Source organism: Rhinichthys klamathensis, unplaced genomic scaffold, assembly GCF_029890125.1.
Source record: "Rhinichthys klamathensis goyatoka isolate OS25496 unplaced genomic scaffold, OSU_Roscu_1.1 h1tg000040l_1, whole genome shotgun sequence".
NCBI classification, from domain to species: domain Eukaryota; kingdom Metazoa; phylum Chordata; class Actinopteri; order Cypriniformes; family Leuciscidae; genus Rhinichthys; species Rhinichthys klamathensis.
Window position 1 is genome coordinate 14,983,763 of NW_026606587.1, and position 19,256 is coordinate 15,003,018.

The following is a 19,256-nucleotide window of genomic DNA, read 5'->3' on the forward strand; positions in this document are numbered from 1 at the left end:
AACCCTATTTCTAGGCCTCTTTTAGGCTACCGACAGCGGCCTAAGAGGATGGACTCTTTACCACTCTGGAGTTGCCCATGGTGAGAGGCGACGGGCTGGTGTGGGTTTGCTTATAGCCCCCCAGCTCAGCCGCCATGTGTTGGAGTTTACCCCGGTGAACGAGAGGGTCGTTTCCCTGCGCCTACGGGTCGGGGATAGGTCTCTCACTGTCGTGTGTGCCTACGGGCCAAACGGCAGTGCAGAGTACCCGGCCTTCTTGGGGTCTCTGGGAGGAGTGCTGGAAAGTGCTCCGACTGGGGACTCCGTCGTTCTACTGGGGGACTTCAACGCTCACGTGGGCAGCGACAGTGACACCTGGAGGGGCGTGATTGGGAGGAACGGCCCCCCCGACCTGAACCCGAGCGGTGTTCAGTTATTGGACTTCTGTGCTAGTTACAGTTTGTCCATAACGAACACCATGTTCAAGCATAAGGGTGTCCACCAGTGCACGTGGCACTAGGACACCCTAGGTCGCAGGTCGATGATGGACTTTGTGGTCGTTTCATCTGACTTGCGGCCGTATGTCTTGGACACTCGGGTGAAGAGAGGGGCGGAGCTGTCAACTGATCACCACCTGGTGGTGAGTTGGATCCGATGGCGGGGGAAGAGGCTGGACAGACTCGGCAGACCCAAGCGTACTGTAAGGGTTTGCTGGGAACGTTTGGCCGAGTCTCCTGTCAGAGAGATCTTCAACTCCCACCTCCGGCGGAGCCACGACCGGATCCCGAGGGAGGCTGGAGATATTGAGTCTGAGTGGACCATGTTCTCCACCTCCATTGTCGAAGCGGCTGCTCGGAGCTGTGGCCGTAAGGTCTCTGGTGCCTGTCGAGGCGGCAATCCCCGAACCCGGTGGTGGACACCGGAAGTAAAGGATGCCGTCAAGCTGAAGAAGGAGTCCTATTGGGCCTGGTTGGCTTGTGGGCCTCCTGAGGCAGCTGACAGGTACCGGCAGGCCAAGCGGACTGCAGCCCGGGTGGTTGTGGAGGCAAAAACTCGGGCCTGGGAGGAGTTCGGTGAGGCCATGGAGAAGGACTATCGGCTGGCCTCGAAGAGATTCTGGCAAACTGTCCGGCGCCTCAGGAGAGGGAAACAATGCCCTACCAACGCTGTTTACAGTGGAGGTCGGCGGCTGTTGACCTCAACTGGGGATGTCGTCGGACGGTGGAAGGAATACTTCAAGGATCTCCTCAATCCCGCCGTCACGTCTTCTATTGAGGAAGCAGAGGCTGAGGGCTCAGAGGTGGACTCGTCCATCACCCTAGCTGAGGTCACCGAGGTAGTTAAGAAACTCCTCGGTGGTGAGGCACCGGGGGTGGATGAGATCCGCCCTGAGTACCTCAAGTCTCTGGATGTTGTGGGGCTGTCTTGGCTGACACGCCTCTGCAGCATCGCGTGGCGGTCGGGGACAGTGCCTCTGGGATGGCAGACCGGGGTGGTGGTCCCTCTTTTTAAGAAGGGGGACCGGAGGGTGTGTTCCAACTACAGGGGGATCACACTTCTCAGCCTCCCTGGGAAAGTCTATGCCAGGGTACTGGAGAGGAGAATACGGCCAATAGTGGAACCTCGGATTCAGGAGGAACAGTGCGGTTTTCGTCCAGGCCGTGGAACACTGGACCAGCTCTATACTCTCTACAGGGTGCTGGAGGGTTCATGGGAGTTTGCCCAACCAGTCCACATGTGCTTTGTGAATTTGGAGAAGGCATTCGACTGTGTCCCTCGCGGCGGCCTGTGGAGGGTGCTCCGGGAGTATGGGGTCCGGGGTCCTTTGCTAAGGGCTGTCCGGTCCCTGTATGACCGAAGCAGGAGCTTGGTTCGCATTGCCGGTAGTAAGTCAGACTTCTTCCCGGTGCATGTTGGACTCCGGCAGGGCTGCCCTTTGTCGCCGGTTCTGTTCATAGTTTTTATGGACAGAATTTCTAGGCGCAGCCAGGGGCCGGAGGGTGTCAGGTTTGGGGACCACGCGATTTCGTCGCTGCTTCTTGCGGATGATGTTGTCGTGTTGGCCCCTTCACACCAGGACCTTCAGCATGCACTGGGACGGTTTGCAGCCGAGTGTGAAGCGGCTGGGATGAAAATCAGCACCTCCAAATCCGAGGCCATGGTCCTCAGTCGGAAAAGGGTGGCTTGCTCACTTCGGTGGAGAGATCCTTCCTCAAGTGGAGGAGTTTAAGTATCTTGGGGTTTTGTTCACGAGTGAGGGAAGGGTGGAACGGGAGATTGACAGACGGATCGGTGCAGCTTCTGCAGTAATGCGGTCGATGTACCGGTCTGTTGTGGTGAAGAAGGAGCTGAGCCGTAAGGCAAAGCTCTCGATTTACCGGTCAATATACGTTCCTACTCTCACCTATGGTCATGAGCTTTGGGTCATGACCGAAAGGGCAAGATCCCGGATACAGGCGGCCGAAATGAGCTTTCTCCGCAGGGTGGCTGGGCGATCCCTTAGAGATAGGGTGAGAAGCTCGGTCACTCGGGAGAAGCTCAGAGTAGAGCCGCTGCTCCTCCACATCGAGAGGGGTCAGCTGAGGTGGCTCGGGCATCTGTTCCGGATGCCTCCTGGACGCCTTCCCGGGGAGGTGTTCCGGGCACGTCCCACTGGGAGGAGACACCGGGGAAGACCTAGGACACGCTGGAGAGACTATGTCTCCAGGCTGGCCTGGGAACGCCTTGGTGTCCCCCCGGAAGAGCTGGAGGAAGTGTCCAGGGAGAGGGAAGTCTGGGCATCTCTGCTCAGACTGCTGCCCCCGCGACCCGGCCCCGGATAAGCGGAAGAAGATGGATGGACGTTGATATTTACGCTTTCATTTCTACACGCTTGAATTGAGTACTAATATAGAATTTACTTAGGTTTTTTAATTCTCCCCTAAACTAACTTTCTCATGTAAATTACATTGTTTTTTTCTGTCACCACAAAATCATTTTTATCAGTGTATGCCCCGCCTGCACAACCGGGGCTTACACCCGGCGAGTGTGTTCTGCTGTTAGATCAGCATCAAACAACTCTCTCAACTGTTCAATAACAGATATAAGACTAAAGTAATATCAGCTTTGTCTAATTTTAAATAAACACTCTCACAAAAAAAGATCCAATATTAACTTAAGTAAGAAATACTTTTGCTATGTTTAAATAAATGTTCAGTGATATTTTCAAAAGATTTTTTAATTTTGCCGCAATTTTTTCTCTATATGTGTTGATATGGCAACAAGTAAACACACTAAGTTTCGTCATGCCGGCATGTGTGGAAGTATTTAAAACAAGTGTGCTACAACTAGCCGTGCGTTACGTTGTGCCCCGCTCACCCATACACCAAATTCATAATCTATACCGGGATCCCAGATGGCCATCCTTGATAAATAGTGCTTGTGAACGACTGTTGGGATAGAAGTAGTGGAGGCTTGGACCCGGGAACGGTGGTCTGTATGTCACGACTTAACAAGCAGATACAGACACTGCATCCATTCTGTCCGCCATATTCTCTAACTGACATGCATCCGAATCTGGGCTCAAAAAAAAAAATCCATTGTTTCCCACTCATAATTACGACTTTGTGGTAAAGTGAAGTGAATTCTCTCCTCCATTGACATCCAAAAAATAAAAACGTCTGGTATCCTTCCCACTTTTATTTTGCTAACCTTGTAGGTTTCACTTTCACCTCCTGTGTTGAGTTTCTACTTCTTCTTCTGAGTGGGCGAATCAGAGGCGTATTGCTCTCCTCAGTTCATCTGAAGAACTCTGCTTTATAGGTTATATCATTATATAAATCCAGTTTGAAGCAATAAGTTGATGATAACTTTTGTTGTCTCATATTCCTTAGTACTAAGAATTGATTTGAATGAATAATCTGTAACTCCGCTCTGGATACAAGATGTCTTTCTGACTTCAGTTTCACACAGTTTCTGCTTCTCCACACATGCGTCTGCCAACCACTGCCAGCCCATAATTCAACGCACAGTTCCCCAATACCACCCTACCCCTCTTTCACAATATGTGTGTTGAATGTGTTATTGTTGGCTAAAGTGAAAAATAATATCTGCCTTTATTCTCCCATTCTTTCCGCCATAGTTTTGTTATTCCTTGCTGAATAATAGTGTTTCAGACTGATCTCATGAAATGGCGTATGTATGACACGCCAATTCGTATTTCCATTTTTGGCGTGCTATCAACACGCATAATCGCTTTTCAGAGTGTTTATCAACGGCGTTGACTTAACGTTATATTACTGTATATAAATATATGACCTACCCCAACCCCGTCCCTAAGCCTACCCGTCACTGGGGTTAATACCATTTATGAGTCTTCCCCTACCATCCTAGGAAAAAAAATATCGCTCCCCAGATGTAGATCTACATTTTGTATTGTTTCGCTCGGACATTTAACGGCGTACACATACACGCAAAATCACTCGGACATTTAACGGCGTAGACATACACGCAAAAGATGACGGTTCGTTTTGGCGTGGACATACACGCGGATAGCTCAAAATGCGTATAGATAACACGCCACTTGACTTGAAAGTGGCGAGTATGTTTACTCAAAGTCATGATGTCATGTTGAGTGTTTAGTTCCTGGTTTTAGTTCCTTTTGTTTCTATAGTTACCGTTGTTTGTTTGTTACCATGTTTATTGATTACCCACTTCTGTGTCCTATTAGCCTAAGCTACTCCCCTCCGCTTCCGGCTCATGGGACCTTATTTCATAAAAAACATGTATGAATGTCAATGGCGAGAGACAACTTATCTTTTTATTCCGTCTGAACTGTGCCCTGAATTACACAAATGATGTTTGTCAATTTAAAAGATAATTCTGAAAGTCAAGAAAGTCGCAGATTGCTATAAAGGGGTGGATGGCGCAGTGGATAAGACACATGCCTTTGGTGTGAGAGACCTGGGTTCGAATCCACTGCGAGACACCAATGTGTCCCTGAGCAAGACACTTAACCCCTAGTTGCTCCAGAGGCGTGCGACCTCTGACATATATAGCAATTGTAAGTCGCTTTGGATAAAAGCGTCAGCTAAATGAATAAATGTAAATGTAAAACAGAAGAGTAACATTTAGTTTTATGTGAAAATCGCTCAATGAACTACATCTCCCGGGAAGCGAAACAACGAGCAAGATCCGCTGCTCGTGTGTGTGCAGTCTGGTACAAAACACTCGATGACGGCGTAACGTTACGATTATAACGTAAGACTATAGAAACAATGACACACGTTAGCTTCAGTAAAGTTAGCTTCAGTAAAGTCAGCTTCAGTAAAGTCAGCTTCAGTAAAGTCAGCTTCAGTAAAGTTAGCTTCAGTAAAGTTAGCTTCAGTAAAGTTAGCTTGAGTAAAGTTAGCTTCGGTAAAGTTAGCTTCAGTAAAGTCAGCTTCAGTAAAGTTAGCTTGAGTAAAGTTAGCTTCGGTAAAGTTAGCTTCAGTAAAGTCAGCTTCAGTAAAGTTAGCTTCAGTAAAGTTAGCATCAGTAAGGTCAGCTTCAGTAAAGTCAGCTTCAGTAAAGTCAGCTTCAGTAAAGTCAGCTTCAGTAAGGTCAGCTTCAGTAAAGTCAGCTTCAGTAAAGTCAGCTTCAGTAAAGTCAGCTTCAGTAAGGTCAGCTTCTGTAAAGTCAGCTTCAGTAAAGTTAGCTTCAGTAAAGTTAGCTTCAGTAAAGTTAGCTTCAGTAAAGTCAGCTTCTGTAAAGTCAGCTTCAGTAAAGTCAGCTTCAGTAAAGTCAGCTTCAGTAAAGTTAGCTTCAGTAAGGTCAGCTTCAGTAAAGTCAGCTTCAGTAAAGTTAGCTTCAGTAAAGTCAGCTTCAGTAAAGTCAGCTTCAGTAAAGTTAGCTTCAGTAAAGTTAGCTTCAGTAAAGTCAGCTTCTGTAAAGTCAGCTTCAGTAAAGTTAGCTTCAGTAAAGTCAGCTTCTGTAAAGTCAGCTTCAGTAAAGTTAGCTTCAGTAAAGTCAGCTTCAGTAAAGTCAGCTTCAGTAAATTTAGCTTCAGTAAAGTTAGCTTCAGTAAAGTTAACATCAGTAAAGTTAGCTTCAGTAAAGTCAGCTTCAGTAAAGTTAGCTTCAGTAAAGTTAGCTTCAGTAAAGTTAGCTTCAGTAAAGTTAGCTTCAGTAAAGGTGCTTCAGTAAAGTTAGCATCAGTAAAGATAGCTTCAGTAAAGTTAGCTTCAGTAAAGTTAGCTTCAGTAAAGTTAGCTTCAGTAAAGGTGCTTCAGTAAAGTTAGCATCAGTAAAGATAGCTTCAGTAAAGTTAGCTTCAGTAAAGGTGCTTCAGTAAAGTTAGCATCAGTAAAGTTAGCTTCAGTAAAGTTAGCTTCATTCATTGAGAGAACATGTGCGGCTTTGGGGTTTGTAGTCTTTGTAATTACGTATTTTCACAGTCTTATACCTCAACAGTTTTACATCAAACTGCGACTTTCTTGACTTTAAAATGTATCTTTTAAATTGACAAACATCATATGTGTAATTCAGGGCACAATTCAAAAGAGATCAAAATATTTGTTGTCTCTCGCCATTGACTACCATACAATATTTTTCCGAAATAAGGTCCCATGGTGGTCGACCGGAAGGGGAGGGGCTTAGGCTCTCTATTAGCCTCTTGTTATGGTGTATATATACCCCTGTGTTTCAGTCATCTTTTGTTGGTCATTGTCTGTACACGTTTTGGTAAAGCTGTTGCGTCGCTCGTTTAGTTTATTGTCTATTGTTTAGTGTCTTTGGACTTTTGTTTCATGTTTGGATTATTGTCATTACCTGTTTGGTTTATCTTCGCTTGTGTATTTTAAATAAACTGCTGCGATTAGATTCCACGTCTTCCCTGCTCAACCTTAACAGCAGTGTTTTATTCAGCACCATTTTTATTTATACTATATAAATAAACTATATCATATGTTTATACTTTCATGTACAAATCCTTATTCCATGTAAAAACAAAATCATTATTTGCAATAGTTCACCCCTTTCTCCTGCTTGTCTGAAATATCATTATTTTGTAAAACAGAAATGCAGTCAGTTATAGAATAACCATATATTTATTTAATAAAGTTGCATTAATACCTCTCATTATTATTTCTTGCTATCAGTTAAAAAATAGTTTTACATGCTACGGTTCTAAATCAAGATCTACAGGTTGAATGAGAAATTTGACACAAAACAGGAAATATATTCTGAATAATGTATTGTGTGGGGGCCGAAAGAAATAGTGCAATGACAATGTTTATGAAGGTCAAGAAGCCTGTTTATTTTTTACTAGAAGCATTAAAAGAAAAACAGAAGTCCATAATTAACTTAGGATTGCCGTAGGTATAAACAAATATTTCACATGTTATCTAACATCAAATCTTTGTGAATAAAGTGTCTAAAACAAGCAACCAATCCGCGCTCGTGTTGAAGACAGACACGATGACGTCAGCGGCGCCTTGCTCCAGACGCACGTGAACGCGCCCGAGAAGAAGAAACTCTCGCACGCTGGCAAACGGGGTCACGAACTATGACCTTTCACTGGAGTAAAAACAATAACAAATAATGTGCAATAAACGAGAGGGCATAAAAAAACACGTCTGTTCATATCACAGGTAAGCAGCTTTTCATTTCTGCATGTCGTACAATGGTTGGTCAAAACGTTCGCGTGGAAAAAAAATAATAACCCCATTTGTGCAGCTTGTTGTGTGGCTGCAGAGAAACAGGCCTGAGCTGTTCTCAAAACTCATCCGAGCTGTCAACAATCGAGCTGGTGTGTTTATTTAACGATAAAAGCCCAACCCGAGCACAGTGTGCTTTAGATCGCCCGGTACATCCCACTTATTCTACAGGAACTGCTGTATACAAGTATAATTAAATCAATTATTTTGATATGGCTAATACATTTGAAGTGTTAGCTGGTTAGCATGAGAGCTAACATATGAACTCGACCCTTTTACCTTTGCCACGCGGGTCCTTCAGTGGGAGGATTTCGCCTCAGTGTTCACTAATTTTGGTCGATTTGTCTGACTTGACATGAATATTGCGGCCATGAGGAATAACGAATGTTTTGAGTATTCATTCTTTTAACGGACGTTTGACCAAGCCTTTATGTTGTGTTTTTTTCTTGGCTTTGCGCCAGAATCTCCATTTTGTTTTGTGTTTTGAACATTACTTCCGCTATGAGGCGGTAGGGTGCTTTTTTATTGAACATAAACGAAATATACATTTATAATGACATTTAAGTGTAGAAGGAGACAACTTAAAGCAAAGCACATAAATAATTCAATAAAAAATGACGGAAAACATCTACATCACTTTTAAATACAACGAAATAAGGTTCACTTACAGTAATTGATTGATAAAGAATTTATCCAGAATTAACATTGCATTAATGAAAAAATTCAGCTTTTTTTTGTCATCCAACAACATTCTAAATACAACATGGTTTGTAGATAAAGTAGACAATGACTGCATGTAATAAAATAAAATATAATCAGTTGTTTGGAAGCTTGTTTTCACCACGGGATAAAAAATAAAAAAGGTAAATGTGACTTTTTATCTGACAATTCTGAGTTTTTCCCCCGCAAAATGTTATAAACTCCAACCCTCTACGGACACACTAACGCTCGAGTCGCCATTGGCTAGTAATTTTTTTATTTTGCTAACCAGACATGGATTGCAAGAACAATGCAAAATAAAAAATAAAAAATTCTACACAAATATAATATAAAATTTTAATTTCAAACACCATTAGGGTCAAGTAAGCCTGTAATCAAATAAGAACAAATAATCAAACTACAAGCAAAAGCACAGATAAACTCAATAGAACAAAGATGAAAATGAAATAAACACTAACAGTTCAGATAAGGTAGAGAAATTGAATAATTCACTGTATAGCCTAAATAAAATATAGATGAATCGTTATTAAAGTTACAAAAGTTATTCAGTCAAGAGCAGTGAGTAGTTTTTTTTTGCAGAATTTAAAACAAAAGCAGTAGAAATAATAGGCTACTGTCACTTTAAGACATAATGCACAGATCATATATACTGATACACATGCGTTTTCTTTCTTTCGTGGACGATGAGTATATCTGTGCTGGAACTATTTGACTAAAGTGTTTTTTTTTCCCCTGCCTAGATCAAACCACCGATAAAATCTTTCAGAAAAATGTAAAAAATTTCTGCCCATTTCAAATATTGGATATTATGTTGTGCTTGCGAAACATATTGGCTTGGCTATGCTTCATAATCAATGTTTGATTGGCAAATAGGTGGAGGTGTTGTTGGCAGATGCAGAACTGGTCCAATCAGACACTTCTAATGACCTCACATGACCATGACAACCAATATGGAGGTGCTGGCTCAGCAGATATTGAGCACTGAGCAGATTTCAGAGGTGAGTGATGGGAGAGGGAGAAGCACGTGCGTCCTCTGTGCAGTCTATTATAGGACGGATGGCCATATCCATAACACCAAAAACGAGGACACTTTGCGGCATTTGCTACTAACTAGTCAAGCAATAATTGCATAGGACTCTGGTGTCGCAACTACAATACAAATGTGTCCATCATTAAGATGGTATCATGATACAGTGATTCTGAAATAGCCTAGGCTACTCTATTCATTGCCAGATAATTTGATCTACGATATATCTTGATGTAGACCAAAAAAGTGGCAAAAAAGTTTGTTCACAGTATTTGTATTTATTCAAGACATTGTGATTTGCACAGTGCCTGAAAACACAACATTTCTGGACTTCTGGAAATAACAGAAATACATAAATAAACAAATAATGAATAAATAAATACACATTTCAGTTCTTAACAAAGAACTTCTCCCTCTTTTGATATGAATTTGTGCTCTTTTGTAGCCTGGGGAAACCCAGACAACTTCCGGCAAATTTAGATTTGCTCTGAAAGTTAGTCTGGCAAAGAGCTCATTCAAGCCCATTTCCAATCCGCCGAAATCGCGGCACCAATCAGAAGCGTTGGGGCGGGCTTTACACGATGACGACAGCGCTGGGATTTTGAAGCAGATTTTGTAGCCTACATTACAAAGATGGATGCCGCCGTCGAACATCACTCGTTCCAATCAGCTATCGCGTCTGTTTTAAGCCATTTGAACGTTTCCTTTTTGTTAAAAACCGAGCAAAGAACAACACTCGGAGATGTTTCTGCCGCTCTGCATACGTCATCTCCTTCATCGCTCTGATTGGGTTTAGGTCTATCCGCGACGTCCGTTGGTGACGCCCCTCTGGAAATGATTTGTCTATGACGCTTTGCCAGACCATAACTCAGTTACGACTGAGAATGGTCTGGTTTTAACCAGGCTAGCTCTTTTGTCCATTCCGGATTAAATGAGGTCTGACGGTTCGGCATGTTAACGTTATGATATGACGTAGCCGGCACGCGGAGGCTTGTTTACATTTTTAACCAATGCAGATATTTATTTCACACCGCTTTCAGCCAATCATTTGTTTGACCAGAGATCTTACGGTAATAACGCTATGCTGCTGCGTCCCAATAAAGATTCTAGAGCGGGTTTTTTTAGGCCGATTCAGCGCAACCCCAAAAAGGAGGACAAATGAGTGTCCGGCTTGAGGCGGCGCCAAAATCCGGACGTATGGCCACCGTAATTATAGGAAGGAATGCAGACACACTAGATGCCATTCACTTAGTTTAACTCAGTTTGGATGGGAATGGAATGAGAGGTGTATTCGGTTCCAATGGACCTCAATAATGAAGCATAACCATGAGCTGTGAGGTATAAATGAGTTTATTAGGTGTATGCTTGACTAAACGAAATAGGTCTTTAGGTTATACTTTAAATGAGAGAGTCCCGAACAGTTCTAGGAAACCTTTATTAGAAAAAGGATCTAGGCCTACTTCTTTGTGAATTTTGATATTCTAGGATCTATTAACGGAGCCGGAGATTTGCGGGAGCTAGACATTTAAAGCTTTATTGTCACTTCGGCCACGTGCTTTCTTGTTGTGTTGTTTTGCGGTGAGTGCTCTCATTGGCTGCATGTTCGTGTCATGTTTTGTTTGAGCACATGGCTTGTCATGTTTGTTTCTATGTGCCATGTGTTCTCCTGTTTATAGAGGGTTTGCATTGACGTCACTTTCCTGCCAGAACACACTCCCTCGGCCGGACTGGGTGGCAGAAGAGCTGATTTAATAGGCGAAACTGCGAAACACGAGTGAAACAAACTATTATCAGTTTAAACTGAAGGTTGGACTCGATATAGTGTTCCTTACGACTTACCAAAGATCCAGTGATCCACGGATATTGACATGCAGCAGGAATCGTGTTTCCTGTCAATCGTGTGCCTGATTTCGACGCCGGATAAATAATGCAAATTTGCCTGTGAACGCTTTATATAAATACAATATAGGTAGGTATAAATGCATGTGATCACTGACATCAATGCTACAGGTGAAACTCGAAAAATTAGAATTTCGTGCAAAAGTTAATTTATTTCAGTAATTGAACTTAAAAGGTGAAACTAATATATTATATAGACTCATTACATGCAAAGTGAGATATTTCAAGCCTTTATTTGTTATAATTTTGTTGATTATGGCTTACAGCTTATGAAAACCTTTTCACAATATTCTAATTTTGAATTTTCGGGTTTTCATAAGCTGTAAGCCATAATCATCACAATTATAACAAATAAAGGCTTGAAATATCTCACTTTGCATGTAATGAGTCTATATAATAGGCTATATTAGTTTCACCTTTTAAGTTGAATTACTGAAATAAATGAACTTTTGCACGATATTCAAATTTTTCGAGTTTCACCTGTATATCATCATGTTGTCCATCCCTAAAAAATATAGTTTTTTTTGTCAGTGTTTATTTAAAAACATCCAATTATGCAGAAAATCCGATGGTAAATACTTAATTGATGAGTTGTAAATACAAATATAACAATACAATATATATAAAAGGTATCAATTTTACCCCAAATTCAGCATATTGACACAAAATGAAAACTGCAATTGCACCTTTCTCTGTCTGGATCCAGTTGTTTCTGTGAATTGCAGCGATCCATTTGCTTCTCTGTTCTGTAGCTTTCGGCAGTCTGTAAAAATATACCTATCTATCACATATGCCTAATATACTAATCTAGTTGTACAGTTAATCTCAATTAAGCTCTTTCCCGTTTTAGATGTGTTTTGTGTGATTTTCGCAGCATTCACGCTGAAAACCAACGCTGCCGCTCAGTGTTTCTGTCACTCAGTGTGTGTGTTACTGCAGTCACTCCAGCCGACCGTGACGTCACACGCATAACCTCTATTGTCTAACCGTGCCCTTCTTGTTATCTGATTATTGATTCATTTGCCCCACCTGTCCTCCCTCGTTACCTGCCCTATTTATTCTCCTTGTGTTTGCAGTCCTGTGCCAGTTCGTTGTCATACATTCCTTGTGTCTTGATCCCTGAAGCCATGTCGTCTCCTGCTACCAAGTCTTGTCCTGCCAAGTCAAGCTGACCGGTCCTGTTTTACCCCACGGGGTAGTTTCTGTAATAACAAATAAAAGCCCGTTGTTCTGCATCTTGAGTCCTCGCCTCATCCCTTCACCCAAACCTAACATTTATGTTCATGAGAAGAATTTTAAAATGAAGTGATGGTAAAACATAATCGTATTTGTTGGCTCTAGTAAGCAAAATTTGAAGTTTATTTATTGAACTTACAGTAATAGTGAATTGCAGTAATCTTAGACAACTGTCTTGGTTTCAGTAACTAATACCTATATTGTCAGAATTCAAAAGCATATAAATGTTAATCCAGCAAGAAAAAAGGTATGTTAGTTATGATTGATTAAAAATGTCCTTCACTAAAGCACATACAAGGAGAAAAGTATAGGACCGAATACAGAGCCCTGTGGCACTCCATACTTGTGTTTGGTCTGACATCTCGTCACTAACAAACTAGTTGTGATTGGATAGGTAGGACCTAAACCATGCTAATGTCTGTCCACAAATGCAACATAATTCCCGAGCCTATCCAAGAAAATCTCATGGTTTATAGTGTCAAAGTCAACACTAAGCACTATAAAAGAAGATAAAGAGAGACATAAAGAGCCGTGGTCAGATGATAGGAGCAAGTAATTTGTAATTCTGATAAGTGCAGTCTTTGTGCTATGATGGCGCCCGAATCCTGAATAAAACTCTTCACAGTTACCATTTCTGCAAAAACACAAGAAGCACTAACAATACAAAGTTCTGAAATAGTACTGGTTAGATCAAGGAGGGATTTAAAGCGCCCCTCTTTTGCTATTTTACAGGTTCCTAATTTTGTTTTGAGTCTTCTTCAATAGGTTTACATGCATCCAATGTCAAAACATTTCTCATAATCTCCACTGCAGCATCAGCTCTTTTCTCTCAGTGTCTGAAACGGTTCGATCAAGGATTCAGTCTCTCTAAGCCCCGCCTCTCTGAGAGCTGCTCTGCTCTGATTGGTCAGAAACCAAACGCTCATTATCATATCTGAATCTCCGCTCTTGATCACAGTGATACGAACAGTAACGATGGCGTGGGTTTCACCGTATCAATCTCATCAAAGTGGATTTGCTTTGTCAGCAGAAAACAGCGTCTTCTCGACACGAACAACACGAACCAAACTCTCCCAGTCTCAGATACACTAGTGTTTGAGGGCGGAGCTAAGAGATCCTGATCAGCCAATCAAGACCATATAGGCTGTAATTATGTAAATTAGTTACAAAACTATTGCAGGTTCAGCAGGAATTGGAATAAGATTGGAATTACTGACGACTCGTTTAGGCAAATTCATAATTGTTTTTTTGTGAATGAAAATCACTCATTTACATTCATAAACAGCTTTTATGCCATACGTGAAAGGTAATATCAGAAATAAGTATAAAAGAGGCACTTTAAGAAATATTGAAAGCAAAGAAGTAGTTTTGAATATAATAGTTTTGTAGTCTTAACTAAGCTATGCATTATGTTCTAACCATGAAATATTTTTTCAAATAAGTTTAAATACATGAAATAACTTCAATCGTACAAATCAAAAAAGATTTGAAAAAATATATATATTTTTGAGAGGGTACTTAGGGAAACATTGCTATATGGCAACGCTGTACCACAATGGAAAACTGTCAAAAGAAGTATTTTTTCCTATAAAATTATAATTTTCTTCTCTATTTAAAAGCACATGTCTTTTAGAAGTTGATAGGTTTATATACTTGGATTTCATGCAAACCAAAAATAAGTAGATCCCTATCATTTGGCTAACTCATCCTCACTCTGGAAGAGCTAACCCTGCACTCTTCCTATTGGCCTTTACGTAAAATATTGCTGTATTAATTTTCTGAAAAGAAGAAATCAGTTTGTTATTTATACATGAATACAACTATACTACAATAAACCAACTCTTTAAATAAATAAAAACTGCAATCATATTGTTGATGCTACTATCTAAAAAAATCCCAATGGTGAAATACATGACAGCAATTCCATTGTGGTACAGCATTGCCATGTGGAAGCATGGATATGTTCTGAATTTACGGTAAAACTATATGTTAGACCAAGTTGATTTGTGAATAAAAATATCTAATTTACTAATTTACGGCAAAAAAAATCTACCATGAGAAGAGATGTTTAGAAATGAGGTTAATAGAGCATTTTCTGGAGCACTTCAACAGGTGTTTTACGTTTTCAGAGTTTTGGAGGGACATTCAAATGTCATGTGACTTAAAAACAGCTGATCATTGGCTACCTTAAGGCCTGCTCTTTTAATTCCCATAGTGCAACAGGTGTGAGGGTGACGGTGGGAAAGAGAGTTCTGGATTGACATTCAAATGTCATGTGACTTAAAAACAGCACATAATCACCCTTTTAATTCCCATAGTGCAATATATTGTACTTTTTCTGAATAGCAAGGAAATGAGTAGAAATAAATTGTTGCCATATGGCAACTCTGTACCATAAAGGGTTAAAATATTGTCAGGGATTTGTCTGTCTTGGTAGCCTTAACCCGGGTGCACACTGCGATTTGGTCGTCTGAGACAAATTTTGCAAATCCTAAAAGATTCCTCTGATCCTTGGCTAAAATCTGAAGTCTTTGATCGCTAGTTTGACGTGTTCACCGACAGCAGATTAATGATCAGATTTGACCTCTGACCTGTGTCAGAAGATTTGACTCTCAGTCCTGCAGTGATTCTCCTACGACCACGGTCAAATTGTCTTATTTTTCAAGACAAGCCATGACCAAAATGAACATTAGAGATTTCTTTGTACCATTTCAATCCCGCGTGTAAAGAAGCTCGCATCACCGAACGTGTCATTGATTGATGATGTAAATCTCCGGACGAGTTGTGTTGTGTTTGTTAGTTTTTAACACATCTTGACTGTCGTAGACATTAATGACAACTGAGATCTTACAGTGTGACAAGACTTACAGCGATGATCGTGTCTGACAAGCAACAATCGTAAAGGACTGTTTTTAATGTCTATTAATAAAAGTGTCTATTAATTAATAATGTCTATTATTATAGTAGTGGTTGACTTATGCCAATAATGTACAAATTTTGAGCCATTAATTTTAACATGGAAATTAATGGAACTTGGATTGACATTCAAATGTCATGTGACTTAAAAACAGCACATCATTGGCTACCTTAAGGCCTGCCCTTTTAATTCCCATAGTGCAGGGATCACCAACCCTGCTCCTGGAGGGCTACTGTCCTGCAGACTTCAGATCCAACCCTGTTCCAACACACATGCATGTAATTATCAAGTAACCCTGAACAGCTTGATTAGCTGGTCCAGGTGTGTTTGATTGGGGTTGGAACTAAAATCTGCAGGACAGTAGCTCTCCAGGGGCATAGTGCAACATATTGTACTTTTTCTGAATAACAAGGAAGTGTGTAGAAATTAATTGTTGCCATACTATACCATAAAGGGTTAAATATTGTCAGGGATGTGTAGCCTAGGTAAGATCATTCCAGCAGTGAGGAACTGTGAATGAGAATATTGGGGAAAGTGATTTTGTGTGATATTATCACTCGCTGCAGTTAACAGTAGTGGTTGACTTACGCCAATGATGGCCACATTTTGAGCCATTCATTTTAACATGTACTGACAGCTGTGGGAAATGTTTCATCCTCATTATCTGTGCTCAAACTGTCTTGTATGAATGCCTTTAATTTAGCAAGCATATGAAAATATGTTTTATGTTTCAATTGTTTTGTTGGGCTCTTTGTTGAAGCGAACCACTTAGTTACCATGGAAACACACTGTCTTTGACTCTCAGATGAAGATGAATGTACTGTGTGTGTGTGTGTGTGTGTGTGTTGCAGGTACAGTCATCTCCATCAGACAGCTCAGTGATGAGCAACTCTCCTCAGCGCATTCAGATCATCTCCACTGACCCCTCCATCACGACCCCGCAGAGAATACAGGTACACACACACACACACACACACACACTCACATTTGAATGCATTTATTTGGATCCGAAAGACATTACAGAGAAAACAAGATCCAAATACTCTGGGAAGGGTCTTTGACAAGGTGACAGATCTACAATTCATGGCTAACATACTTGTACAGGTCTTTTCATTTATAATACTCGACACATCAAGGATTAACAAAACATCTCCACATCTGCATGCTCCCTATGGTACACACGCACTCACACACACACACACACACACACACACATGCATGCTTTTGTCATAGATGATGACACATAGACACATTCACACACACACTTTCTCTCCCACAGATAGTCACTGACCAGCAGACGGGTCAAAAAATTCAGATAGTGACGGCACTGGACTCAAACACTGTTCCCAAACAGCAGTTTATCCTGGCGTCGCCGGAGAGCACCAGTGCCAAACAGCTCATCTTCGCCACCGCTGACAGTCTGGTGCCCGGACGAATCCAGGTATAAAGTCACACAAATGCATGAGTGTTTCTGCAACTGTGGGCACATTTAGTTTTACTACACTACCAGTCCAAAAGTTTGGGATCGGTACGATTATTAATGTTTTTAGAAGAAGTCTCTTCTGCTCACCAAGGCTGCATTTATTTGATTAAAAATTAGGGCTGTCAAACGATTAATCACGATTAATCGCATCCAAAATAAAAGTTTGTGTTTACATAATATATATGTGTGTACTGTGTATAATTATTTTGTATATAAATGCACACATGTATATATTTAAGAAAAATATGTTATTTATTTATAAAATGTTTATATTTATATAAAATATACATTATATATAGGCTACATTCAGTCAATATACAGTATATACATGCAAATATTTATTGAATACACATGCATGTGTGGGTATTTATGTATTAAAAATAATTATACACAGTACACACACATATATTATGTAAACACAAACTTTTATTTTGGTCGCGATTAATCGTTTGACAGCCCTATTAAAAATACAACAAAAAAACTGTAATATTGTTAAATATTATGACCATTTAAAATAACTGTTTTCTATAGTAAAGTGTGATTTATTCCTGTGATCTAAGCTGAATTTTCAGCATCATTACTCCAGTCTTCAGTGTCACATGATCCTTCAGAAATCACTCTAATATGATGATCTGATGCTCAAGAAACATTTATTTTTATTATCAGTGTTGAAAACATTTTTTTCAGGATTCTTTCTTTGATGAATAGAAAGTATAAAGAACAGCATTTATTTGAAATAGAATCTTTTGTAACATTATACATTTATTTACTGTCACTTTTAATCAATTTTATTAATCCTTTATGAAAAAGTATTGATTTATTTTATTTATTTCCCTCCCAAAAATAAAATAAAAATTCTTACTGACCCCAAACTTTTGAACGGTAGTGTTTAATGTTACAAAAGCTTCTATTTCAGATAAATGCTCTTCTTTTGAACTTTCTATTCATCAAAGAATCCTGAAATAAAAATGTTTTCAACATTGATAAGAATGATAAATGTTTCTTGAGCATCAGATCATCATATTAGAGTGATTTCTGAAGGATCATGTGACACTGAAGACTGGAGTAATGATGCTGAAAATTACAGGAATAAATTACACTTTACTATATATCACATAGAAAACAGCTGTTTTACTTTGTAATAATATTTCACAATATTACAGTTTTTTTGTTGTATTTTTAATCAAATAAATGCAGCCTTGGTGAGCAGAAGAGACTTCTTTTAAAAACATTCAAAATCCTAAAACTTCCATCAAAAACTTTTGACTGGTAGTGTATATGGAGGTCACATTAAAATTGTAAACTTTTTTTTTTTTTTTTTTATCACCATCTTCCTTTGTTTATGCTACTTTACAAATGCCTTTTATGTTGAGATTTGATTGTTTTACTCTTGTCCCAGACCCAGAATTTCAATATTAAAGTATTAAAGTCCATCATAAAAAGCTGAATTGTCACAATTTCCCAGCTTCTGCTTTTGACTAAATACAAATAGCAAAAGATGCTATTTATACTAAGTATAAAGAGGGGAAAAAAGTGTTTTCTTTACATTAGAGTGCATTTGAATGTTAAATTATATTTACACAGTGAAAATAGCAGTATTTTCTTTGCACTAAGTGCAAATAGTTGTTAGATGCTATTTATACTTAGTGCAAATAGTGGCAGGTACTATTTGCTCCTCAGTGTATTGTAGTAAATTATAAAACAGTGCAATAATAACAACATATTCAGTGTCTATTAAAATCATAAATGGATGCTTCTCCTAACCCTAACCAGGGTATCCGCGGGGTCTTGAAAAGTATTAAAAGGTGATAAATCAATTTTGGGAAAATTAAGACCCTTAAAAAGTATTAAAAAGTCTTATCACAGCTTTATAAAGTCTTACATTTTGAAAGTATTTTTTCTGAATTAGCTGTCCAACAGTTTGAGTCCCAAAAACATCGTAAAAGTGTGTGAATTTAGTCATTTTTATTAAAAAAACTTTGCTTTGATTTACTATCCCAGCCTATTTGATTGTTTTTTTTTTTTATCAGAGTGGTCTATAGTCTTTATCACAAACTAAAACTGTTAAGTTAAAAGTATCACTGATGTAAATGGTTACAGCTTGAAGTGGCGGTGAGGTATTAAAAAATATTGAGAAGGTCTTGAAAAAGTATTGAAAAGGTATTAAAATTAACTTCAAGATTCCTGCATATACCCTGCTAACCCTACACATTAAACACTTAATTCCTACTAATCTTTTCCTGTTAGGCACTTTTCTAACATTTTCGTAATTTTTATTTAAAATAAACTCCTCTCCGAGCTGATATGCGGTGGGAAGAATGA

General features: G+C 39.9%; 2 protein-coding genes across 3 annotated transcripts in view; one reads left to right on the plus strand and one right to left on the minus strand.

Moving 5' to 3' along the window:
- Nucleotides 1–509: 509 nt before the first annotated feature.
- LOC130081802 (uncharacterized) lies at nt 510–3,381 on the minus strand. The gene is made up of 2 exons (XM_056246501.1): nt 3,337–3,381; nt 510–1,168 (listed from the first exon to the last, which is right to left on the minus strand). Exons 1-2 carry the CDS (start codon nt 3,379–3,381, stop codon nt 599–601), a joined length of 615 nt encoding a protein of 204 aa, XP_056102476.1. The 3' UTR covers nt 510–598.
- A 4,047-nt stretch (nt 3,382–7,428) lies between these two features.
- nr2c2 (nuclear receptor subfamily 2, group C, member 2) overlaps nt 7,429–19,256 on the plus strand; it is a 32,087-nt gene continuing 20,259 nt past the window's right edge. The window contains exons 1-4 of one of the 2 annotated variants that reach the window (XM_056246939.1): nt 7,429–7,586; nt 9,246–9,370; nt 16,303–16,404; nt 16,731–16,892. In XM_056246939.1, the coding sequence (XP_056102914.1) occupies nt 9,305–9,370; nt 16,303–16,404; nt 16,731–16,892 (330 nt within the window). In that variant the 5' untranslated portion in view covers nt 7,429–7,586; nt 9,246–9,304. The remainder of the gene's footprint in view (nt 7,587–9,245; nt 9,371–16,302; nt 16,405–16,730; nt 16,893–19,256) is intronic. The other variant, XM_056246940.1, reaches the window with a different exon arrangement.

Bases quoted from the DNA above. Each gene is read 5' to 3' on its own strand.
- LOC130081802 (XM_056246501.1), bottom strand. From the start codon at position 3,381: ATGGCCATCTGGGATCCCGGTATAGATTATGAATTTGGTGTATGG. The intron at 1,169-3,336 runs GTGAGCGGGGCA...TGAGGTCAACAG, and splicing joins ATTATGAATTTGGTGTATGG to CCGCCGACCTCCACTGTAAA.